General features: G+C 35.6%; 1 protein-coding gene across 1 annotated transcript in view; it reads right to left on the bottom strand.

Moving 5' to 3' along the window:
• LOC134793005 (protein tiptop-like) overlaps positions 1 to 24,926 on the bottom strand; it is a 371,990-nt gene that overhangs the window by 293,514 nt on the left and 53,550 nt on the right. The window contains exon 3 of the mRNA XM_063764519.1: positions 3,836 to 3,931. Coding sequence (XP_063620589.1) covers positions 3,836 to 3,893 — 58 coding nt within the window. The 5' untranslated portion in view covers positions 3,894 to 3,931. The remainder of the gene's footprint in view (positions 1 to 3,835; positions 3,932 to 24,926) is intronic.

Below are 24,926 nucleotides of genomic sequence, written 5' to 3'. Positions count from 1 at the left end.
ATTAAAAAATAGTAGTGTATTTTTCTGCCGAAAATACGCCAACCTATTTGAGACAGCTAAATAGTCGCGGTACTAATCATCTGTTTGGCTGTTTAATGGGCCTGTGCCTTCATTTGATATGGCCATTTCAACTTTTAAAAAGTTTGGAACTCGACAAATAATGGAATTTGTATGCAACATTGCAGTCCCAAAATCGAGACTGCAATGTTTTTAACTTTTTAATTTTTGACTGACCATAAACTATGCGCTTCGCGACCTGTTTTTTAAACGGCAAAGTCGACTTTGCCGTCCATTTTTGAGAAAATTATCGGTCCCTTCCAGTTTTCCAATATTTAATTTGAATCTTTTTCTATAAATGAAATGGAACGAATTTCGTTTGTTTTAAAAAGCAATGAAATAAAAGGAATGTTACTTTATTTGATTACTGTTCTTCTAATTCTAATTAGATTGAAACGGAGTGTACATTGTTATCCACATTGGACCTTACTAGGCTATGACAGGCCGTAACCTTAGGCCCAAGATAGACTTGTAAGTTTTACTTACGTAAGTAGGGACAAAGCTATTTTTTAGAATAAGATAATAATATTCATCTCTCATTCTGTAGTACCTATAGCTGTGTCCCTACCTACTAAGTGTATCTTAGGCCTTACCAAAGACATATGTAACTTCGTATAAGACGAATAAAATCTAAGGAAAAAACGTGCCTCGGAATTCAAGTAAAAGTCATTCTCGAATAGATGCCGCACACACCTTTAGCCTATCCTCGGCTAGATGGCGTGACGACACCGTTTCATATTTAACAATTTTAACACATAGATATCAGTGAATGAACATGGATCAAAATGATATAAAAATAATTTATCCATATATATAAATTTTTTGATAACTTTATACGTTTTCATTTTGAGTTTTAGTCGTGTGTCGGTAGATGGCAGTAAATTTACAGTGACTACACAATTTACAATGACAGGACCCCTCTATACTATCTATTCTTTTTGGCCTTACTCAGACCTAATCCGCCCTCTCCCTGGCCCCACCGACCAAATCCCGCCCTGCGCTTTTACACCCATTACAACTGACAAAAACGCGTATAATAGCAAAAATAAATATTATTTATTACTTCACGGTGGGTTAGTTCATACAAAAAGCTGAGTTATTGCGTCTATTACATTTGTGTATCGACTTTGTATGGTTTTGTTTATGAAGTTTAGTCGCGTTACGGTGATGCGTCGATTTGAATAAATGGCCAAGCGTGAGTTGGGCACTAGTTTGGACATGTCCACCAGAAGAATGGTTTACAATAATGTGTCACTCCACGGGAAAAGGTACCTCATATACTAATATACGGTGCTACGGGACGTAAGCGGTAACCGCCATCATATTAAGCCACCTTTACCCGTGGAACGTCAAATATGTAGGTAATTGTGACTATTGTGAGAATAATTTCGAAACGCATAAAATATATCTGCATTTTAATAAAATACGCTTTAAAGGAAAACAATTTATTATGTATAAGTATTATATAAGTATGAAGCTCTCAAGCACAATCAATACAAAGAGTATGGCAATAGTACGAGCTTTTTACCCAACTCCTGAAAGTAGGATATGTTTTTGTACTACGTATGCACTCAACTCATCGCAAGAAATAAAATATTACAAAGCTTAAAAAAATCTAACAGACCCCTAAAAACAATTGCATAACTAAACCATTTCTTTTCACCCTTCAAATATAATTCACTTTCTAATGCTCTAAAAATTCTAGTGATAAAATATCCAAGAAGGCGATGATTAAATAGGCGTAAATATTTTATAACTGCTTTATACAAAACGTAGTATTTTATTACAAAATACATGGCGGTTAAGCTGTTTTAACACCAGGTTGTACGTAATTGAGTTACTATGGGAAGATAGAAATGTTCCATTGTATGTTTTAAAAGTAACGCTTTCTTAGTGATAAAGGTATTATGACGTCTTTATAGCGTAACGACTTAATTTGATATAAATAACCGTTATATTGCATATTAGCTTCATATAATAGTTTCATAGAATATTGACCCCTGGTCTCATAAAGATGTGATGTCGTCTCAAAATATGGAACCCTAAAAAACGATGTGATTGTGATGTCGATTTTGACAGTTAGTTAGGTATTTGACTACTAGTCAAATCAGTTTCTTATTTCGAACTGTCAAAACAATTTGCCACTATGGAATTTCTCGTACAAGGAAATGACGTCACGGTCAACTTACCTACTCTTTATAGTTCTATACGATTTATAAAATAAATTTAAGTCTAAAAATAACTGCTGTCTACGTTTCTCTATTTATGTTCTGGTGCTTTATTTCATGCATGGTGTGAAATATTTTATTTTAAATACAGTCAACATCCCAATTACGAGGACGTAATTTTGTCACTCCAACAGATATTTATGTTTATTTGCACACATTAACATAATAAACCCTCAATGATGTGTTCAAATACCGCAAATTACTGCAGTAATCCACCTTCTAGCTTGTGGACACTTATGTCAGGAGTCCCCCGTTGTCACAAACATAAGTCGATCCAGTAACGCTCCTAGCCTTATCACTCGCTAGAAACAGAATTACATCTGCTATCTCTTCAGGCTCCGATAACTTCTTCAACACAGTGCGTTTACTCCTCCATACCTCCATTGTCGCCTCTACGTTTGACAGCCCTGCATTTTCTATTATGTTCGTCTTGGTGCCTCCAGGAGCCACGGCATTTACCCTCACTCCATATTGAGCCAGATCCAAGGCCACGCAGCTAGTGAAGTGCGCTACACCTGCTTTAGAAACCGCATACGCCGAGAGACTTCCAAATAAGACGCGTAATGCAACTATGCTTGTAAGGTTGACGATGTTACCCTTAGTCTTGATCAGTACGGTTACCATCAGTTTGTCACTGTCATAAACGCCGTCGAGAACGTAATTTACTTTCTATACATCTCGCTCGCACTCGCATATTAGTGCAAACGGGATGTATAGAAAGTAAATTACGTTCTCGACGGCGTTTATGTCAGTGACAAACTGATGGTAACCGTACTGGTATGGGGCAGCGAGGTGTGTCAAATAGACCACGGAGCGCAGATTCGTGTTTATAAGTACATCAAAATGTTCCATAAGATTTTCGTCTAAGATGGATGAATGCCTAGTAGTTCCTGCATTATTGACCAGCACGTCTAACTGTCCAAAGTTGTCGATCGTGTTTTTGACTATGGTTCTGACATCTTCGTCTTTAGTGACATCTGCTCTGATCATGAGAGGATCGTTGCCGTGCTGTTCGCATTGCTTGGCGATTTCTTGTAGTTTTGCTTCATCTTTATCCACCAGTGTCTTTGCCCATAGGGCTGTGTCGTGAGGCGTAAGTAGGTATGAGGGCTATAGGTATGATGATGGAGAAAACTAGAACCTTTGCTCATTAGTGGTACACACAAAATTATTAAAGAACCCACTTGCACATAAAAAAATGTATAAAAATCATAACCAAGGGAATCTGTGCCGTTGGTTCGGCCATCTTGAGAAAATGGACGAAGATTGGAATGTGAAAAGAGCGTATCTGGTCCGCCTAGGAGGAGGATGTCCTATCGGCCGCCCCAGGTATCGCTGGAGTGGCAACACCTGTGGTCGCACAAGGTGGAGGCGGATCTGCGCCAACAAAAATTGGCGAGAAGTAAGTAGCACAGGATCGAGAAAAGTGGCTTCTTGTGTTTGTGTTTCTTGGCAAGTGTAAGTGGTTTCTTGGCCTTCGCCAAGTCTTATTTTGGGTCACTCAGCCAACGGAATCAGTAAGTTATAACTATATAAGGGCTAAAACATACCGTTTTCGTTAGTGTTGAGCCAGCGGTATGATGGTCGCGGCTGCTGTTTGGAGCGCATCTCTACGCCCGCCGGCCGCCCCGCTCACTGCCCCGCATCTGGAAATGACAATTGTACGTTAAATAAGTAAAACGTAATAAAAAATTATAAATAGATATAGGTATTAAACAACGAGTATATCACTACTAAATCGACAGTAGACTAGATGACAGGTTTCCTTTATATTATCAATCGATTTGGTTTGTTTTAATGATCAAATGTATAATGTATATGGGACCATTAGAGCACTACAAAATTCAGAAAAGACAGAATTGGACAATCTTAGGGACTCAACGCGCGAAACGCCCTTAGTTGGACTATTTGACTACGATTACCAATTTCCGATCAACTTAGATATATTATCACCTTAAATCCATACATACATTCATACATTCAAGTCCAATCTGATTCCAATAATCATTAAACTGTTTTTAATCAACCATGTATTCTCAGAACCCATCAATGTTGCTTCTTGAGACGGTGACTAAAACCCTGAGAATTCCTTCCAAACCTTAAAAATACTTGATAAAAAAACCAAACCATCATTAATATGAGACAAGACATAAGATACGATGAACAAACTTACGAATGCACGCCAAAAAATCAAATATCACCTTTACCGCGTTGACTTAAAAACTAAGGTATAGAAATGAGCTGTGTGATTTCTTGGTTTTATAAGTTGAGTCGAGCGATATGTCACACAATTTATGAGATGCGAGTGACGCGTTTCGAGTGATTCGGAATAAGCCCTCGTAATAAATTCGATATCAAACTAGTGATGTGGGAATGAACCTTCGTGGGAATGTTCACGGGGAATGTCCAAGTATCCAGGAATCTCGTGGACATGGGTTATTTCTTTGCAAATTTAACAATAAAACCTCTCTCTTCTTTTTCTAGTCCATATGCAATTGTTCTCTATGCAACCCAGCATACAACATAAAATATAGATATAAATAAATAATCATTATACATATATATACCAAATTTTAAGAAAGTTTTACACGCATCGAAATCGCCTAAAAGGTATTAAAATTGCTAAGTCAAATTTCCAACCATAGAGATTATAAACAAGTTTGATTTAAATAGATATAGACCAGACCCAAAACTTGTTAGGTGGGCGGTCGGTGTGAGATAGAAAAGCAGTATCTAATCATGAATGCTAAATAACAAAAGGTTGAAACAGAGATAGGATATTATTATTAGTTCAATGCATCTGCGAGAGTTGTTATAGTATTCAAAGATGTAGTAATGCGATAATGTCGTAAGATACTTTGATAACCCAACCCGCCTTTTTAGGAAATATTCCCGCAATCAGGAATATTAGGCACATCACTAGTCGTAATAAATTCGGTATCAAACGGACATTGTAGTAATGCGATATAGTGACGTGCGATGCAGTGATAGCGACCCGATTTATTACGCTTCTTTAGTTTTCGTTTTTGTTTTTCTTGTTCTATTGTTGTATAAAGATTTCTCGATGTGTTTTAGGATTGACGATTTTTTTCTTTGACGTGCACATGTTGTGTCATGTTTTTAAATAATAAATAAAATGTGGCAACACGCACACAACAGTAATTTTAAACTTCGAATGGTATTAATTATTATGTTTTATCTATACAGGGTGATTCATGAGACGTGAGCAGGACTAATCCTGCACACTCAGTAACTGATAATTGATCGATCACCGTCGTATTTAGGTGAAACAACCACACTTTTTCCTATTTTTTTACTTTTTGGAGGGCAAATTTAATTCTCTACAATCATAGTCACCCTACAAGATCTAATTAATAAACATAAAACCTCTTTAACCGTAAATAACATGCAGCATTTTGATTACGAAGAAAATAAACTGTTAAACTTGAGTGAAATACGAGTTTTCAAAAGTAACCAGACCGTGATGACATTCAATTTGACACAGAATATCGGTAGTTTAGTATTCTAATTTTAGGGTGACCATGCATGTCGCAAATAAATTAATAACTTTTTTTTTCAACGCGACTAGAAAATTAACTTTGACCGCACTAATACTGATACGAAGCAGTTGCTTATAATTTACGAAATGCGCAGTGTTAGTCCTGCTCATGTCTCCTGAATCACCCTGTATATTAATGAATGGATTAATATTGTTTCAGACTTGTTATAACAATTGTTACCTATTCTTGTTACTAACAAGAAGTTGTTAGTACACGTATAAACACTTTGGTATATCTTATATATCTGTACGGGTTTTTTTAAGCTACAATATGTATTAAGTTTAAATTAGGAGAAAACACAAAAATAGATTCATTCATACGTACATACTACATATTTGTCAAACATAAGTAAAAAATAACTAAGAATGTATACAAATTTGACTTTGCGTATCACCTTTCGCACATCTTGGATTATATATTGTATTTAATTACCAATTAGTATCAGTTAATTGCTATTAACACTTAAAACGACGATTACAAAATGGCTAAGGAAGTCAATTTAGTAGGTATGTTAGCTGTGTTGCAAAAACGACGTATCTCCATTGAACATTAGCAAAATGTCGTATCTCCATACAGGTTTAGAAGTAATAGTGGTATAATACTTTCCGCAAACCAAACTGATGAGCGGTGTCGTAGAACTTCTCATTCACACTCGCGTGGTCATAAGTAGAGCGAGAGAGAAAGTGATATGATCCCGGTCCTCATTTTGGTTCGCAGCTATTACAAAAATTTTGAACAAATAAAGAACATTTTCATGTAAATAGAGTTTATCTTGTAGGCCACGTGGAGGCGTGGTTTGGTAACAACAAAGATAATTTGATATAGAGGTGGATTGTCAAAGTAATTTTTGTAGCCACAGTAAATTTACTGCCATCTTTCGACGCATGATTAAAACTTTTAGAACGCCAATTGACTTTGATCCTTGTTTTTTCACTGTATATGTTAAATTTGTTAAATGTCAAAAAGTGTCGCCATCTACACGAGCATAGGCCAAAGTTATAGCGTTAAGGTATAGTGGTATCTTTAAAGATGGCGCCATGTTACTTTTTTGTAATTTAATGCAGTTGTGCGTAGAAATTAATGTTCCTGCTGATCCTGTACATCCTGTACATTTACACTTCGACAGATGTCCTTTACATCAACTTTACTTTATTTGGTTTGATATTAGCGACTAGTATTTTTTTAAAGGTAAAACATATGTTGTATAATTTTATGTGTGGCGCAACTTGTATAAACTCGGGTATTTAAATCGAAAGTGAACCACATTAAAATAATAATAAATATAAACAGGCGGCATAACGCCAAGTAGGCATTAAATTGCTTTTCAAAAGGCGGTCCATATAAAGGCTCCACCGTCAATTGACTTTAATTATAATAATTTATTGTAAAAACCTTTCGGATACATAAAAAACTGGAATCCAATGTACTAGTTTAAATGACGAGTGTAATTATTAGTCTTGATTAACGTGTTTTATCTGTCAATATGCCTATATGAGTAACAAAATGATACAAACAAATTTAAACCTTACTGAAAAGACTAGACGATTTAGATTGTTATGACGGTTTTTACTAATTATGTTTAACTCAAATAAATTCTACTTTACAGCCCTTTAGATTCAGACATAGTTAAAATACCAGTATTTGTAGGTATTAAATAAGCCCTGTTTATGTATTGAAAAGGCTTTTTTGCCTTAAATATGGAAAAATAGCCATACTTTTTTGGCGCGTAAGAAATTAAAAATAATTAAAACATCTTCGGATATAAGACTTGATAATTTTGTTAAACTTTTGCTTTCTCGTTGTATATATGGATACAACTCAGTAAATACTTACTTAATAACAAAAGTTTGCCCTTCAGTCGTTAAACCCTTAACTTGCAAAAAAAATATTCATCAAGTGCGAGCGTATGGCAATTGGCACTTACGTCATTCAAACCGATGCTTCAATACAAATGCGACGTAAGCGCCATTTCACGTAAAGTCCCTTTTTATACGAAGTGACACCCACCTTAGCGCGGCACCTTTTAATCAAACCGAGTCAGTTAGGTCAATAAATTGTCAGTTGAAAAAAGGATAAATCGACGAACCAATAACAGTATAGTACGGAGTTTATGGTGATGCCCTTGCTTATCGAGCGACATACGGCGGTGAAGACTTTTTTAATGTTCAAGACAGGTTATTTTATTTGAATGTTTGTATATATATATGTACTGTTGATAATCATAATGGAAAGAATTTTATAGAATATAATATGAAGGTATCTAAAAAACTCCTTCTTGGGCAGGTGGCGTTCGGAAAGCCATCGTCCCCATCAAAAACTTGTAAAGCATCTTTCGAATATACCTAATAATTGACTACTTATACGCCTAATTGAGGCCATCTTAGATCTACTCTTTAAGAGTAATTTTTAAAAACCCTAACCCAAATGCCACACCGTCAATCTAAAAAACTCCTTGGGCAGGTGGCGTTCGGAAAGCCATCTTCCCTGTCAAAAACTTGTAAAATATCGCCGTCTCCGGGAGATATCTAAGATTTATTCAGCCGTCCACAAAGGGGAACGTTTTAATTCTTTTCATACGACAGATTTATGAACGGACAGATGCGGGGATAGTAGATGCCCTTCTGAGATGTTTTCAGTGCGTTATGCTTTTGTTGTTATGGAATTTAGTGTCTACTGGGAATGAGATTCTCATGGTCCTAGTTTTGACTTATCTTATTGAATTGACAAAGAAGTAATATCAACGTGTGCTTGTAAAGTAAATAGAGATGATATGTTTATGAATTATGAATATGGCATAGATAGAATCTAAAATAATAAAAAATCATTTTTAATCATCTTCGCACTATTTTTTCTTAGGTAATTACAAAAAGACAACCAAATCAACTGGCTAGTAAGTGGGTGCCATCACAATGTCTTTTATTTACTAAAGAACCCGTATAGATATTTTAATTGAAAGTTACGGATAAGTCGTAATTAGCGGCTTCGTCAACGTTATAAGATGGCAAAAGATATCTAAGAAATGAAAATAAAATATATAAGATTTTAAAACTTTCATCTTCAGAAAATGCACAAGATCCTAAGAAATGTAATTATAAAACATTAAAGTCTGGATCTCCTAAGTCGGTATATAAATATAACCTTAAAAACTATTTTATTATACTTATATTTGTCCCTTACGTCAAACTGTGCATTTACGCCCTAACCTCGTATAAACCAATTTAAACGCAGTAAAAAGCTGACATATTTTTTTAATCCCATAAACAACGTCTTGTCTTAACGATTATTGGAAGACAACATCAAATCGAGCCTCCGCCAAAGGCTGCGTAAGCACCGGTAAATCTGTCAAGAAACAGACGGACGGATAATTTTAGAACGTTGACTTTGAGGCCGATTCTAATCTAAATAAGCTGATTTGACTTATTTTCGGTGTGAGTGTAGGTATTAAATACCTTTACCTGTTCCAAATTTTACGTATCTACGTGAAACTGTCTCTAAGAAAAGCGCAATTAACCGATTTGCAAGACCAATGTGACCCCATTAAGCGCTACGTTAAAAAGTTGTGTGCGGAGCACTAAGAATTGTTATGACCTTGACATGGTTCACAGTGTATTTCACGCAAACGAATAAGCGAGAAAAATGTCCAAAGACACGATTCTACGACGCCCTCGTACGGGGACCAGTACGTGAGCGATATTCAAGGTGGTATCAAAACAAGATCAAAACCTTAACAAATGGTTAAAGCTGAATCGGCCTCACAGTTGACTTTAACTTACGTACGTAATGTGTGCCTTACTGAACTGGAAAAACGAGAAGTTAATAATACAAGTATATCATTTAAAAAATGAAACGGACGTAAAATTTTTTTGTGTTGTCAATAGTGATTTGAACGTTATTTAGACTTCAAATGAATGTCAGCCGTGGAGACGTTCAATTGGGTCACATTGGGCTTCAAATAATATCTTTAAAAACAATAGCCGTTAATCCACATAAGTTTAGGAAAGTTAATAAAACAAGAATATTGGAAACTTATAAAACATTCGGTTACCTAATCGAATTGTAACTGTCTTTTAAACAACTGGTTTAAACAATTCGTTTTCTCTTTTAACCATTCAGTTTAGACTTTCTGTCAATCAAATTCAAGTTAATAATTTATGTATTCATGATAAAGTTGAAAGCAATATGCATGATGTCGTAAGTCGCATGCCAAAGGACGTAAAGCGGTTGCTATACTTATGGACATACGCCCTTAAATACGCCTTTTTATAATGTATTTTTGTTAATTAGCATGTTAAATGAGTGTTAATTACTAATTAATGTGTGGATAACGGTAGCTAAAAGCTCCGGTGACGTCGGTAATAATTCGCCATTTTGCGAAAATTAATGATAATTAATTTAATGCCAATGGCCTCGTTTGTCAAATACCTATATGGAGTTAATTTTTAATGTAAAAATTAATGGTTTACTGGAAAAGTGCAATTATTAATAATAATTATATTTATTACTTAGGCCTAATTTAAAGGTCCACTGATGTAGTTACCTATCTAATTAAGTTTTTATTGAGTATTTATAGATTTCTGAAGTAATTCAGAATAATACGTAAAGTTAATTGCTTTGGAGTGTATGTAAAATTAGGTATGTCTGGATATGTAAGTAAGTAATTTATTTATTGTAAACTGTGTAGGTACATAAAGGTGTTCAATAAAAAGGTATCAACAGTTGCTCGTTTTTTTTTTTTTTTTTTTTTAGTCTTTCCGTGACCACAGCTGGTGCAACTCAGCTGAAACGTCGGAATTAAAGGTAAAAACAATGAAATTATATCGCGGTAGACCCGTTTGTGTAATTAAATATGCGTACAATTTAAAGCCTTAAAAATAATTAACAACTATATACAATTCATTATACCATCTAATCTTATCATTAATACATATCACTCGCTGTTTCCATATGTTAATGTTTAAAGTAAAATGGGAATAGAAAATTCATTGTATTTGTAGTGTACATGTACATAAGTAAGGTATATTATATAAAGATATTAGCGATAAAAATTACCCCAATTCATCTTTACATAGTATACGTAACTACGTAAGTAAGTTCGAAGTAGTAAGTCTAACTCCGCCTAACTTTTGTGACCTTGAATCCACAGATAAGCAACTTCGCCTAAACACTAGACACATACAGGGCTGCCAAAATTAGATAGTAACCTAGTGCCCTTCATCGAAGTAAAATTGATTGATTTAAATTTCTAAATTGTAACAGACACATTATTTTTTAACTAACGGGGCATTTATTCGTTTTTAGGGTTCCGTACCCAAAGGGTAAAAACGGGACCCTATTACTAAGACTCCGCTGTCCGTCTGTCTGTCACCAGGCTGTATCACATGAACCGTGATAGATAGACAGTTCAAAATTTTCACAGATGATGTATTTCTGTTGCCGCTATAACAACAAATACTAAAAAGTACGGAACCCTCGGTGGGCGAGTGCGACTCGCACTGTCCTGTTTTATTGAGCTAGGTATATAATAGTGTGTTGGTTAATTTGACCTAACTTTTGTAACCGTGACTACTCGCCAAGATAAGGGATCTAAGCAAGTAAGCAAGGCACCCAACGTTTAGGGCTGTCAAAAGTTTTACATATTTTTTTGTAAATTTCACTTGTGTGTGTGTGATAATTACAAATGTTTTCACGTCTTTAAATCATCTGTAAGTACATGAAAAGTATATATAGTTTTAAAGGCTTTAAATGTTCAGCTACACTATAAAGGTGAATATTATAAACAACTTTTAAGTATATAATGACATCAATCTTCAAACAGAAAAATGTATTGGTACTTCCACAGAATACGTCTGATCACCAATTATTACGCAATGAAAATTATTGATTGATTGCATCACCCCATCCATGAAATAAATAGGGTTTTAGTATTTTTTTAGTAGCAATTCAAATGCTATATGGGTACCGTTTTATATTTGGGTAAGTACTTGCCTTTTATTGACCATTATTTTAACCGTAAGATTTCTCAAAATAAATGCATTCATTCCATTAACGTACAGAACATAACTCTATCCACAAACTTAAACATCACAAATAACGTCTCAAAAATAAATCACAATCACCAACCCTACACTGTCAGATAGTGTCGCTTGCTAACTCGTAAAAGAAACGTCATAAATCTGTCAAATTTGACGTGCCTGGCAAAATTATGAGCGATACTGAGTGATTTGTGTTACAAACAGCAATAGGACTTTCTCGGTAGTGTAGTGAATAGGACAAAAAAAGGGAATACTTAGGTGAATTTGGGATGCTCATTATGAGATTTGAGACGTGTTTTAAATGCAGTTTTGCACAATTTGTGTTTCTCTGAATTGGGAAGTAATTTTATGGAGATATAGGCAGGTTACAAAAATGGTGTAACAATTCTTGATATAATATAAATGTGAAAGTGAGTGTGTCTGAATATCTTGATTTTTGGGTGATTGTTACCTTGTGAAATTTTGGATGTAAAATGGAATAAAGATAGCTTATAATATGGACTAGGACATAATATACTAACTATTAATACTATTCCGTACATGATTTTATTTTGTTATATTAAGGAAATAAGGGCTTTTCACGAGGGGTTTCTCCTTGTTTTGAACAAACTTTGATACGACCATGACGATCGTCTTGGTCGTTGACGACTTTTACTTCATTTTGCTTGCACCAAATCAAAACTGTAACAAATTGTGTGCTGAATCGGGGTCCAAGTTGTCCTGAGCTATTACTCATTAGTATTAAACTTACTTTATTTAATCAACAGCAGTCCGAACTCAAAATACATCGCAAATTTAAACAAACTGAATCCGTCACTCACACGTCGAAAACTAATTCCCTCTCGCGCTACCGATTCGTCACTCGATGACGTCACGCCATTTTGAATTTAATTTGACGCGTTGAGTCGTTTAATTATTGCCACTCATTACCTGTCTATCAACCTCTTAAATCCAAAAAGACTTTAAAATTTCAATAACCGTTCAAATACCTACCTTATTGTCTAAGCTTGAAGGTCTAAATCGTAATAATTTTAGATGGTTCGAATTGTGAGATAGGTCGTTTTGGTTTGAGGTGATGAGGCTTTAGTTTACCGGCATATGATTGTAATGGCAATCAATAATGGTATTTTGATAAATGTCGGTCTATTACTACGAAATTTTGGGATTTGTATTTAACATTGTTTTTACAGGATGGTTAAACTAAATTGAAAGTTACGGCTTGCATTTAGCTCGTAACCGACTTTCAAAAAAGGATTTTAAAATTAATTTATAAATTTTATAAGTACCTATTTACTTTAGTTTGTACACGTGACGTGATGTAATTGTATAGTCATCCATAAAGTTAAGGGATATATTAGTAGTAATTTACTTAAGTAACTTTCAGAGATATATTAATATATTTTTTCCAAGGATGTCTCATTCATATCAACTTAAACAAGATCGAATCAAAAATGTTTCACTATCATACTTCTTGAGCTTCGTCGTAAAGAGGTGATAAGACGACATTTATAATTAAAAATCCAATAGAGCCTTAGACTACCTGATTTCCTCAACTCTACCAATAATTATCATTTGACTAAGTGGATATGTCAAAAAGATTATAAAACGAAAGACACTTAAAATCTCAAAGTTTACGGATGAAATTAAAGAAATAATCAAGCAATAAACATTCATGAAAACAGGTTGGTAAAGCAAACCTTAGATATTTCCCGTGACACTTACGTGGATTGACAGTTAGATAATTTTGATGTGGCTTAATGGAAACTGTTAAGCAATTTAACATTTAACTAATGTCTTACCAATTGGACGTTATGCCGATAATTTTACGTTTAACAACGTTTGGCACCTAGAGATAGACCAAGAAAAGTCTGCAGCGATTATGATAGCCCGCTCAGTGCAAGTGTTATTTAGAACGTAACGTCAAACGTCTATGAAATTATGACGTATAAATAACACTTGCACTGCGTGAGCAATCAAAACCGCAGCAGACTTTTCTTGGTTTAACTTTAGTAAATATAATTTTTCGCAAGTGTAAACTGTAAACATGTGCGAAAATATTGTCACCTTCAAATTCCTCCATGCCATTCCTCAGTTCACACTTAAAACCATTTTCTATACCCATTTTCATAGTTTATTTTTCTACTAGCTACGAAAATCTCTGCAAGACTGAATTAATACTACAATGGCAAGTGCAGTGCAGTGGATGCAATTCAGCCGGTTTTAATTAAGAAGTCTCATGACACCCCTTATTAATATTGAATGATTGCCGTAATGCAGAGCTTCCTATTAAAAATATGCCAACCAACGGCTGCATTCAGAAACAGACGTCAATAACTATACATTAAACTATTATTACTAAAGTATAGAACCGGCACAGAGAACGAGTATTTTGCGCCATGAGTTGATGTTCTTTTGACATCAAAATGACTTTTGAGCTTACGACGTTTTGGTCGCGTGGTACAGGTTGTGCCATGATTTCATTGTTTGGTATGACTTCTCTACATATATGTAGTAATAATAACTCAATGTAACGATACTAGTGCTCCGCCATTTTGAATCATGTCCAAGAACCGAATCGGCAATGAGTCGACAAAAATCTATGTAATTATTGAACCTGTTCACCAAATTTTACAAGGATCGGTTAAAAAATGGGACCTGTACAGGAGAACAGCCGGAGGTCTGTCCAGCAAGTCAGCTAAATTCTTTTATTATGCAAGCACTTTTGCCCAAGATAAAACAGAAAAACTTTCTAATGGCTCTGTGAGCTGTAACCCTAGCGAACCCCAGGGGGTCAATTCTTTGAAAATTTTCCAAAAACAGATAGACAAAAAAATATCTATACTTAATTATCGAACCTGCGGATCTACCGCGAAAAACTACGTTATCTGCATCCCTATCGCTCTTCCATATTCGTGCGATAGAAAGGCAGATAACAAAATTTCGATTTTCATTTTTCGCGATACCTACGCCCCATTTTACACGAAACGGTTGAGAGATGCGCCCTGTATTTAGAAGAGAACAACCAATATGTACGATATACGCCTTTTGCCTTTGCCTTTTGTACGATAAGTTTTCTTTTGTGCAATAAAGTTTAAATAAATAAATAATAAATATGATTCCAATATAATTTTGACACGTATTTGAGAACGAGGCACCAATCTGATGTATCCGTCAGCGTGGGATAATAAATTAATGGCATGCTGGAAATTGCTCCCGATTTTTTTTGTCGAAATGGAAATGACGAAATGGACTGTCAACTTTATTATTGGATCTTAACGTTGATTCTATAGTTTTAATTATTAAATTCATATCATTCATATTCTGAATTTGCCATGATCTACTCGTAGATTTTGGTGAGGAATTACATCACATATATTAAAAACGAAAGGTATTATTTTGAGGACGATTAATAATATTTCTTTCTAAATGGTCATCTCTGTAGTTGCAGGCGACTATAAGCTACAGTAACAACTTACGATCAGGTAGTCCGTATGCTTGTTTACAACTGACGTGGTATAAAAAAAGAAAATTGTATTGTCGCCATTTCTATCAAACTACATTTAATAAAACCACCATTGGGCCTAAAAACAGCATTATAAACAGAGTTGACTAATGACAGCTGTCAGATCGAGTGTCACCTGCGATGTCAAGTGGTTGTCAAAAACAATGCACTTGTTCGAACTAGTCCGGATTTGGAATTATTCGAAATTAATTGGCTGTGAGCGTGTTTAATGGTACCTAGAGCGAAAAATATTAATATGTTAATAATACGATTATAGTATGTACATACCTAGTTAAAAGCAAATTTTGAGTTAATAAATATTTTGATTTGTAATAACCCCGAGAAAAATACTACTAAACTTGTTAGTAGTATTTTTCTCGGGGTCTGGTGAAAAATTTTGTTTTGAAAAAGATTGTCAAACTCTCGTGCATTCCTAAGCACAAGCACATTATAACAATGAAGAATAAATTATATCTATCTTTATCATCCTAATTCTAGACATCAGTATGTCGATGACCCAGTCAACGTGTAGCGAAAATTATGACGAATATCTATGGCATTCGGACCGAGGGTTGGGAGAAACGCGCCGAAATGAGACCGGAGTGGCGTCATGACAAAGTCGGAGCTTCAAAGCATGACGATGACTGACTGGAGAACCTTAAACGGAACAGTCTTCGTCGTGCTCTACCACCTCCTGCGGACTCGCGTTTTGTGTGCGATCGATGTGGCAAGAAATGCCGCGATGCTATAGGACTTTATAGCCATCAACGGCGATGCGGGACCCCATAAACACACAAGCGCCGCAACAAGTATCTACAACAGATGATGTGGCCAATGATGATGATGAGTATGTCGATGACCCAGTCGACGTGTAGCGAACACTATGACGAATATAACTTTAGCCGTCATAGTTGCGGACCGCTCAATGCGTTACAATTGAGATTCATGTTTGACGGCCGGTGATTCATGTCACGACTAATAAAGTGCGTGTTTGAAATAGGGCCGGGTCGAGGAACTATTTAATTTGTGTGTTTTACTGCTTAGGTCATTATTAGTTATTTTATATAATGTTTTTGTTCCAAGGGATGTAGGCGCATATAATTGCATTAAATTTAAATGATTATCTCTATAGTCTGTATCTTCAGGTATTTAAAAAAGAGTAAACAAAATCTACCCTCAAATGGCTTCTTAAGCCAGATGAGGGTAGATGAAAACATTAAATAATGTAGGTTAAAGTCAGGTCGTTCGTGACAGATCCAGGTGGTTTTGTATGTGGTTGGTTAATCAATATATGTTATAGGTAACTACCCGAAAATGTACATATTATTAGTTTACTTTTATTTAAGTACCTAAAGATACAGAGTATAAATTCAGATCAAGTATCTATCGGCTCCCTGACACAGCGGGGTTGCGAAATGAAATGCAAGTAATGCAACACAGGCATTCTTAAATAATGTCAAGTTTGTATAAAGTTAGCGTGTTTAGAGTTCAGAAGGTGATATTGATCGAGCACATTTCTCATTTGGGATATATTTGCCCCGATTCTTAAATATGAGGCATCAGGTTTAAGTAATAATGACTATCTTACATAATTATGTAAGCATAAGGATACCTATATTATTATGATCTGTCAAAATTACAAGTGACATGGGCATAAGTCCACTTATATTATAATATGACACAAAACTAAACAAATGATTGCTACGTTAGGACATGTCATTACGACAAGTCGAATAGGCCTCATTATGACTGTCGCCGCTCAATGCGATGAATTGAGATTCATGTTTGACAGCGGTGATTCATGTCATAGCTAATAATGCGGTGGTTTGTGCGTCTGTCTGTCCGGGTCGAGGCACAAGACTATTTGTTTGGTTAAGTACTTTACTAAGATGTTAGTTCATGGTGATGAACTGTAGTAGTAAAGAAATTGGCTGTTTCATACATTTTGGTTTGTGTAATGTTAATATTTTGTATGGGAGAGTCAATTTATTTTTCGTGGTTTCGGGTTTGGTCCCATAGTAAAAGTTGCTCAGTATCATCTATATAATTCACCCCGTAAATTATTGTTTGTGACTAAAAAACATGTAAGGTTCTGCTGCTTAAGGTTGCGATTAGAATTCGACTTTATCGATAACCTACCTTTAGCCTGAAAAAGTATTATTTATTTTGAAACCCTCTTTCAAACAACTGCCCTTAAAAACGGGTGATTCCCATTTCAACTATAATTTATTTTTAGTTTGATATTTCCGTCACTACTCAAACTGTCCTGACACTATTGCATGTCTTCAAAATGAAATCCAATCTTCAGTCTTATAGTTTTCATTATCTAAAACACGCCAATCACTTCAACATTAAATAAGATCAAACAAATGAGCCAGACATAACCTATAGCAATGCTGACTATATCTAGACCGTATTGCGTTGCAATAAGGTTGAGGAATGAATAGCTAATTGTCAACGGTGGTAAAACAGCTTAGGACAGGTGGAATAGTCTGGGCTGTATATTCATATTGCTTACCGAGTCGACCGCTTAGGAGGTCTAGTATTAATTGTGACATTTTTAAGGACTATTCAGAGACATGAAAAGTTAATATCCTCAAAAGAGCGAAACGATCTTAGACTCGCGCTAATATGCCAGTACGGTTACCATCAGTTTGTCACTGACATAAACGCCGTCGAGAACGTAATTTACTTTCTATACATCTCGCTCGCACTCGCATATTAGTGCAAACGGGATGTATAGAAAGTAAATTACGTTCTCGACGGCGTTTATGTCAGTGACAAACTGATGGTAACCGTACTGTACGATCGAAATGCATAAGAATAGTACATTTCGATGCTAGTGCGGAAGGTATGTCATTACTTCACGAGTACCGAGATATCTTGCCACGAGCCGCAGGCGAGTGGGAAGACTCGGGACGAGTGAAGAATGACATTTCCGCACGTGTATCGAACGACGTTTTTTAATACAGTTGCGAAAAAATAAGTAAAACATTGTTAATCGTACACTAAACAAAAGTGGTAACAGTGACAGCTCGCTTAGACGTCGTCTTTAAGTATATTATATCTATGGGCGTTTGGCAGCTATTCCGTTCCATTCAGACACCTTATTAAGAACGGAATTTTCAATATTCAATATTAAAAAATAAACGTGTTATAATGATGAAGAGGTAAGTATTAAAATATGAAATATGTATATTTTTCATATTCTTACATTAACAGTAGGTTTTTATGCTGATTACGACGTTTAAAGGAAACTAATATTAACACTCATCAATAAGTAGTCGTGAATTGGAACAAGTATAAATTTAAAAAAATTGGAAAAGTAAAAAGCACTAGTTCGACATAACGAACTTTCCGCACGCTAAACAGCTACGTAAAGTAGCACTTTGTGAGCAACTGTATTAAAAAGTATGTTACGTACACGCTAGCGAATATGTCAGTGACAAGCTCTAGTAGCCTTACCACGGTACACATACACAGACGTGTGTGTGTACTGTGTAGGTTTTGTTACAAAGTGTAACTTCTGTGTGTAAGTGCTATACAGTCTCTAATAACTACTTAGCAGGTTAATCGTTATCTGAAATTTAAAGCCTAAAAATCACTTATATAGTAATAAAACATCATCCCCCCTGATATTTCACAGTTTACGGTCTCGGTTTAGTCTCTGTCCATCGTTCTATTGTAATTTATTTTGTATTTAGTTTATTTAAGCGTTAATCTCGTACGATTGGAATAAGTCTAGATTCGAACCCGTAACCCGACACCCACCTATCCGACTGACATGCGTACACGGCTCTCGATTGATTCCTTACTCACCAACCAACAAAAACCAACCTTATCATAAAGATGTAAGGTTTAATTTTAAGTACATTTCATGTCAGAATCCTGTCTTATTAAGCGAGAAACGAGGCATCAGCATCCATCATAATTTTGCCTCATTTTGTAATGCAACGACTTACAGGCCGATTCGAGTTTTACTTATTCGGTCTGTTTTCGGTATGATACTTATCAGTCATGGAGGGAAGTACGAGGAAAGAAAATCGAGGAAAAGTTGGATGGACTGTGTGAGAGATGATATGAAACAAACGCAAGTGAAAGATGAGATGAGCGGCTAGAGAGAGGTATGGAAGAGAAAGACATGCTGCGCCGACCCCAAGTGGGACAAGGGCAAGCGAATGATGATGTGATGACTTATTAGTCAGTGTCAAAAGTGACGTTTTTGGTTGGAGAAATGTCACTTTTGACACTGACAGATCAGTAACATATCGGAAGCAGATCGAATAACTAAAACTGGAATTGGCCTGTGTGTTACTTCATGCGAATCTGACATCTATATCAAAGGTAATAAAGGTTAGTTTGACCATAGTACCAGTATAAAGTAAGTTTAATAGTGGACCCGTATAACCAGTTGTGCGAAAGTAGATGTTTTATTTCCCAAGCTGTCTAATAGACCATATTTTGCCTAGCCAAGATGCCAATCATTTGCGCTCCGACAACGAAACGCTTTCTGTCTCTCTATCACTCTTACGTATTAGTGCGATAGAGAGACAAATAGGTGCTTTTGGTGCTAAACTAAACCTGGGTTTTTAAAGACATATTTATAAGCATCATTACAGCAAATGCTTTAGGTTCTTGTAAGTAAAGACACATTTTATTGCAAAATAAATTTACAGTAATAGCATATACTGGTTCAATCATAACTTAGCAAGTAATGTCACAGTAATATATGTAAGAATGTCGGTATGTCCGTCCGTAGAAATGTCATCGGTACTTGCAATATGTAAACAGTAAAATTATTACGTGATAAAAAATTTATTGCACCGGTTGTTTTTAACTGAAGTCGTAGATACAAAGATAATTAGTATAACATGCATGTCAATAAAGATAATATTTTTATTGTATTACAAGATTATAAAAACATGCAGAAATATTTTATAAACAATATTTATTGTAAAATGCTAACGTTTGGCATTTAATGTATGTATGTACTTATTTTATTGAAATTGTGCGGTGAACTTTTGGTGAATGCTTTCAGATATAAAACCGTTTTTAACAAGCCCAGCCTGCACTTAATGCTTATTTGCTACTTAAATTTAAACACTTATTTAAATGTGGCGTTATAAAAGTGTGGGTGGTCAAATAACCACCGGGTTAAATGTTTAAAATTAACATCTGCACTTACACTAACGCAAATTTACACGAAAAATTGCACTTTAAAGAGTTTAAAGGCCAAACTGCCAAAGACGTCAACTGACGCGCGTGGCTACAGCCCAATATCAACCTTATTGCATTCCCTCAAGGTTCACGATGACGCGCCGCAAACGGTACGCGTGGCGTTCAAAGGGTTAAGCACTTATAAACCGAAATACCATAACAGTTCCAATATAACAATTACTATAAAAATTTAACAATTACAAGAAACCGTTCGTAATAGTAATGGCCTGATATTTGATATTATTAAATAAAAGCACAATAAATGAAGTAAATTGCGATTACATTATACAGTTTTAATGCGATTAAAACACAAAAAACTACGGTCGTAACAGAAATGACCCATTATTTGTCGATTCGAAAAGCTCGTATGTTATATGTAGAAATGTGGTACTTACGACCTCGTGTAGATAAGTAAAATTTTACGAGGCACTGAACGTTGATTGGCTGCAGTTTTACGAGTTGATGATATATCGATTTTATTTCTAGATAAGTGTAGCTACTGTCGCCGCGATTCGGGAAATGAATTAGAGATTCACTAGATATGAAATAGTAAAGATATGTGACGTTCAACGGCAAAAGGTACCTTATGGCGGCTGGCGCTTACGTCGCATAGCGCCGCAATAATATTGGAGCGGCGTTAATAATAGCGTAAGCGTCAACCGCCATTACGGCTCGGCCACGACATCGAGCGACTTGCGACGGCGGGAGCGATAACCATAGGTTGGAGCGAAAGGTCCGATCGCTGTGTCACGCTCTAACCTATGGTTATCGCTCCCGCCGTCGCAAGTCGCTCGATGTCGTGGCCGAGCCGTAAGGTACCTTTTGCCGTGGGACGTCACATATCTTTACTATATCGTATCTAGTTAATCTCTAATTCATTTCCCGAATCGCGCCGTGTATTCTAGTCAAGCATCGTCGTCCAATCCCAATCGTCTTCGTACCTTTATCTACTTATAACGAAAAATAAATGTAATACATATGTATAAATAGTTTAGTTGTCCGTAATAGCTACCCACTGAAAATATTTTCTATCTGTTGCAATATTAAAACTAGTTTATAGTTATCAATCTTGTTATAAGCTGTTTAACCAATTTTATAGAAATAAATTCTAAAAATTATATGCAATATTTCGCTACTTACCCAAAAAGATAAGGAGACAGATCATATCCATTACATACCGTAAAACCAGGTGAGTAGGTTTCGCGGAGAGAGGTGGGTTATGAATGGGGAGAGAAGGTTTGAGAGGGGGGTGAGAAGGGATTTTAAGGCTATTGCTACAAAAATAATGTATTCCAATTTAAAATGGAGCTATAGTAATACGCATAATAAAAAAAATCGATCCAACAATCTTCCAAAATCACCTTTGTATGAAAACCCCTCTCACCCCAAATACGAAGCACTACGGGATGAGGTGGATTTTCCTCTTTATCGTCAAAGTTATGAAATGGAACTACCCAAAATAAAATAAAATCTAAAATACAAACGTCCGGAACACTTATTATATACACCATTCAGTTTTCATATGTAAAAATAAAATGTTATCGAGGTTTGAATTTCAGTTTTGACCCTACTCACCCCATTTTACGGTATCCAGCTCAAATGAATAACTTGTTATTATAATCCAAATAAGAAGAAATTTTAGCGATAAGTTTGGCCATTGTTTTTTCTCTACTTTTACGATTTTTAATATAATATGGGAGCACAACTGTTTCATTTAAAATGCATCCAAAAATATGTACATAAAACGGAATTCTAGAGATGAACATGAACCTGTAGTATAAAATCCTGTAGGAAAAAATCTGTAGTGCTGCTTGATACTACTGAGAACTAAATTACACCAAAAGTTGCATCTATGTCTGGTGGCTTCGGCTGCGTAAACACTTCGTAACGCGTCTGTTTAGTATGTGCGACAATGCATCTGAGAAAACCCATTCATTCGCACTGAAAACGCAACCGGCGTCTCAACTTTCCGTTCACTTTTTAGCAACATTCGCCTGACAAGACACTCTTCAGATACGAGACAAACACGACGCGTTCGAAAAATGTTGTAGGGATGCGCTCACAATTGGCTTGGATTGGGATTAACGCTTTTAACTCAAGTTTTGAATTTTAAAATTTAGTCTACCTCAAACTTTGCTTAGTGACTTTTGCCTTAACTAGTCTTTAGTAGAGAAAATTTTTCAAAATCAAAAAAGTTTTTCAAGTACATATTTGACTATGACCTAAAATGACACGGCGGAAAGTATGACATCTGAAGAGGCTATATTACCCACACAGTAATCACAGTATATCAGATGTATTTTCCGACCACAAGGAAAGTTAGGAAACTTCTTAAATTAAGTCCGTAATAAAAAGCTATGTATATATTTAACCTTAATTTGGCTTTCTCTCTATCGGCTGAGTTACCCCAGAATAAGATCCCATATCGGAGTCTTGAAACTAAGAGTCCATGGTAGGCTGATAGGACTGTGCCTTGACTTATTGTTGATAGTTTAAAACGTGCATAAGATTGTTTTAGATATTGTTTTAGACTTTATGCACAATTGAGGTATGTTTGATTTAAACCTAATCATCCTCAGTCTTTTCTTAGATCACCGTCCGTTTTAGATCATCATCCATTAGTTAATTATCATTACTGATATAGTGTGTTCAAATCAAATTAACCACACAACATTTCTAGTCCAGCATCACATACGAGACATACATGGAACGTGGCATCCCTGCCTCCTTCGCTTCCTCGCCGTCCGGATATGAAGATAGCGTTCGGAAAAACGAAACTCCGACGCCGCCGAGTTATATTTTGTTCTTTCGCTTTTTTGCTTCGGCTCGTATTGATTTTGCGGTGATGAATGCTCTGATGTTGCTTTACTCCTAGCTTTGGGGTGCTATGTGCAAATAAAGCATGCAAGCTTTGAGTGGAGAAGTGTCTTTAGACACGGTATGATTGCTTTCCAACTACGACACAAAATTTGACTTTTAAAAATAATAGTATTTCAACTGTATAGTATGTATTAAGGTGGCCACTGACGAGCCTTCCAACAGTCCAAATAGCGTGGCTGCAATCCAAAATCGGTCCGTGAATGTCAAAAACGTACAATGTTGAATCCATTGTAACGGCATCCATTTGGAAGGCTCGTCAGTGGCCTGCTTCCGTCACTCCGTCATTTATTTATCAATATTACAAGTATTTTTTTTACTTTGATAATGGTGACCCAAAATAATATGGTGTCGTTATATGTCTCAGCTTTAGGAGTGACATAAATAGATTATGCTGTACATAGTAAAGATTACTTTATCCGTATTTTTTCAAATACCTCATGAATTATTTTATCCTCGCTAGTGAGTAGATACTTTGCATTACCTAATGTTTAATTTAGCTGGTACAATAGCAATTGACCATAATATATCATTAATAATTTAGCACTCAAAAATAGTTAAAAATCCGAATGATACATCTAATAAGATGTTGCTTAATAGGTCGCATCACTCGATCTCGATTTGAGAAATTGCATTTCAAATCTTTATCAGCAATCGATGATCTTACCTGCATCGATGCGATACATGACATACTGCGATAACTTTCGCGAACTCGCTCTTCTCATATTTCTCGTCAAGTTCAGACTTTATTCAGTTTTATATAAAGTTTCTTTTCAGGTGGCAGAGTTGAGATACGAGGTTTCGTGAGCTTTTTGTGTGGAAGTGGACGGACTAACTGGTTCTTATCATTTCAATGCGGAAAATCAAATTGGCGTAGAAAGTTTGGCTGTCTTTGGCATGCGAGGTGGATGTTTGTACTTGAAGGATAAGACAGGTCCATTTCTAGTGATTCGGTAGCAAATTGTTAATACCTTATGGAAATGTTATGTGTTAGCAAACGAGTAGACGAGTCACCTGATGGGAAGTGGTCACCGTGACAAAATTTGTTTATGAAGTAATGTACGCATACAGCAAAAACCTACCTTGAGACGAATTTTGGTTTTCCTTGTGCGTAAAATGGGCTACAGTTACCTAAATCACTTTCCAAGTACATTTTTAATATCGGAAACCTATTGCAACACCATTGTTGGCCCCTCAGAGCCTAATACCCTGGAAGCCCCGATGACCTGTTCTAACTGACTTCTGAGTTCTGACGCAGCTCAATGGCTGAGAACCTTGGATAGGAACTTGTGACATACCTGATATATTTTAGATTTATGTGATTTAATTTGTATGCCATTCGATAAATCTAAGTCACATACTTAAATGTATAATTAATTAACAACGAAAACGGGAGAGACTGAAACTGGGCTCAGGCTAACTAGAACATTGATGCACCAATTTGCTAATTGAG

This window comes from Cydia splendana, chromosome 8 (genome assembly GCF_910591565.1).
Source record: "Cydia splendana chromosome 8, ilCydSple1.2, whole genome shotgun sequence".
NCBI classification, from domain to species: domain Eukaryota; kingdom Metazoa; phylum Arthropoda; class Insecta; order Lepidoptera; family Tortricidae; genus Cydia; species Cydia splendana.
The sequence above is the reverse complement of the archived record's forward strand: the minus strand, read 5'-3'. Positions and strand labels throughout refer to the sequence as shown.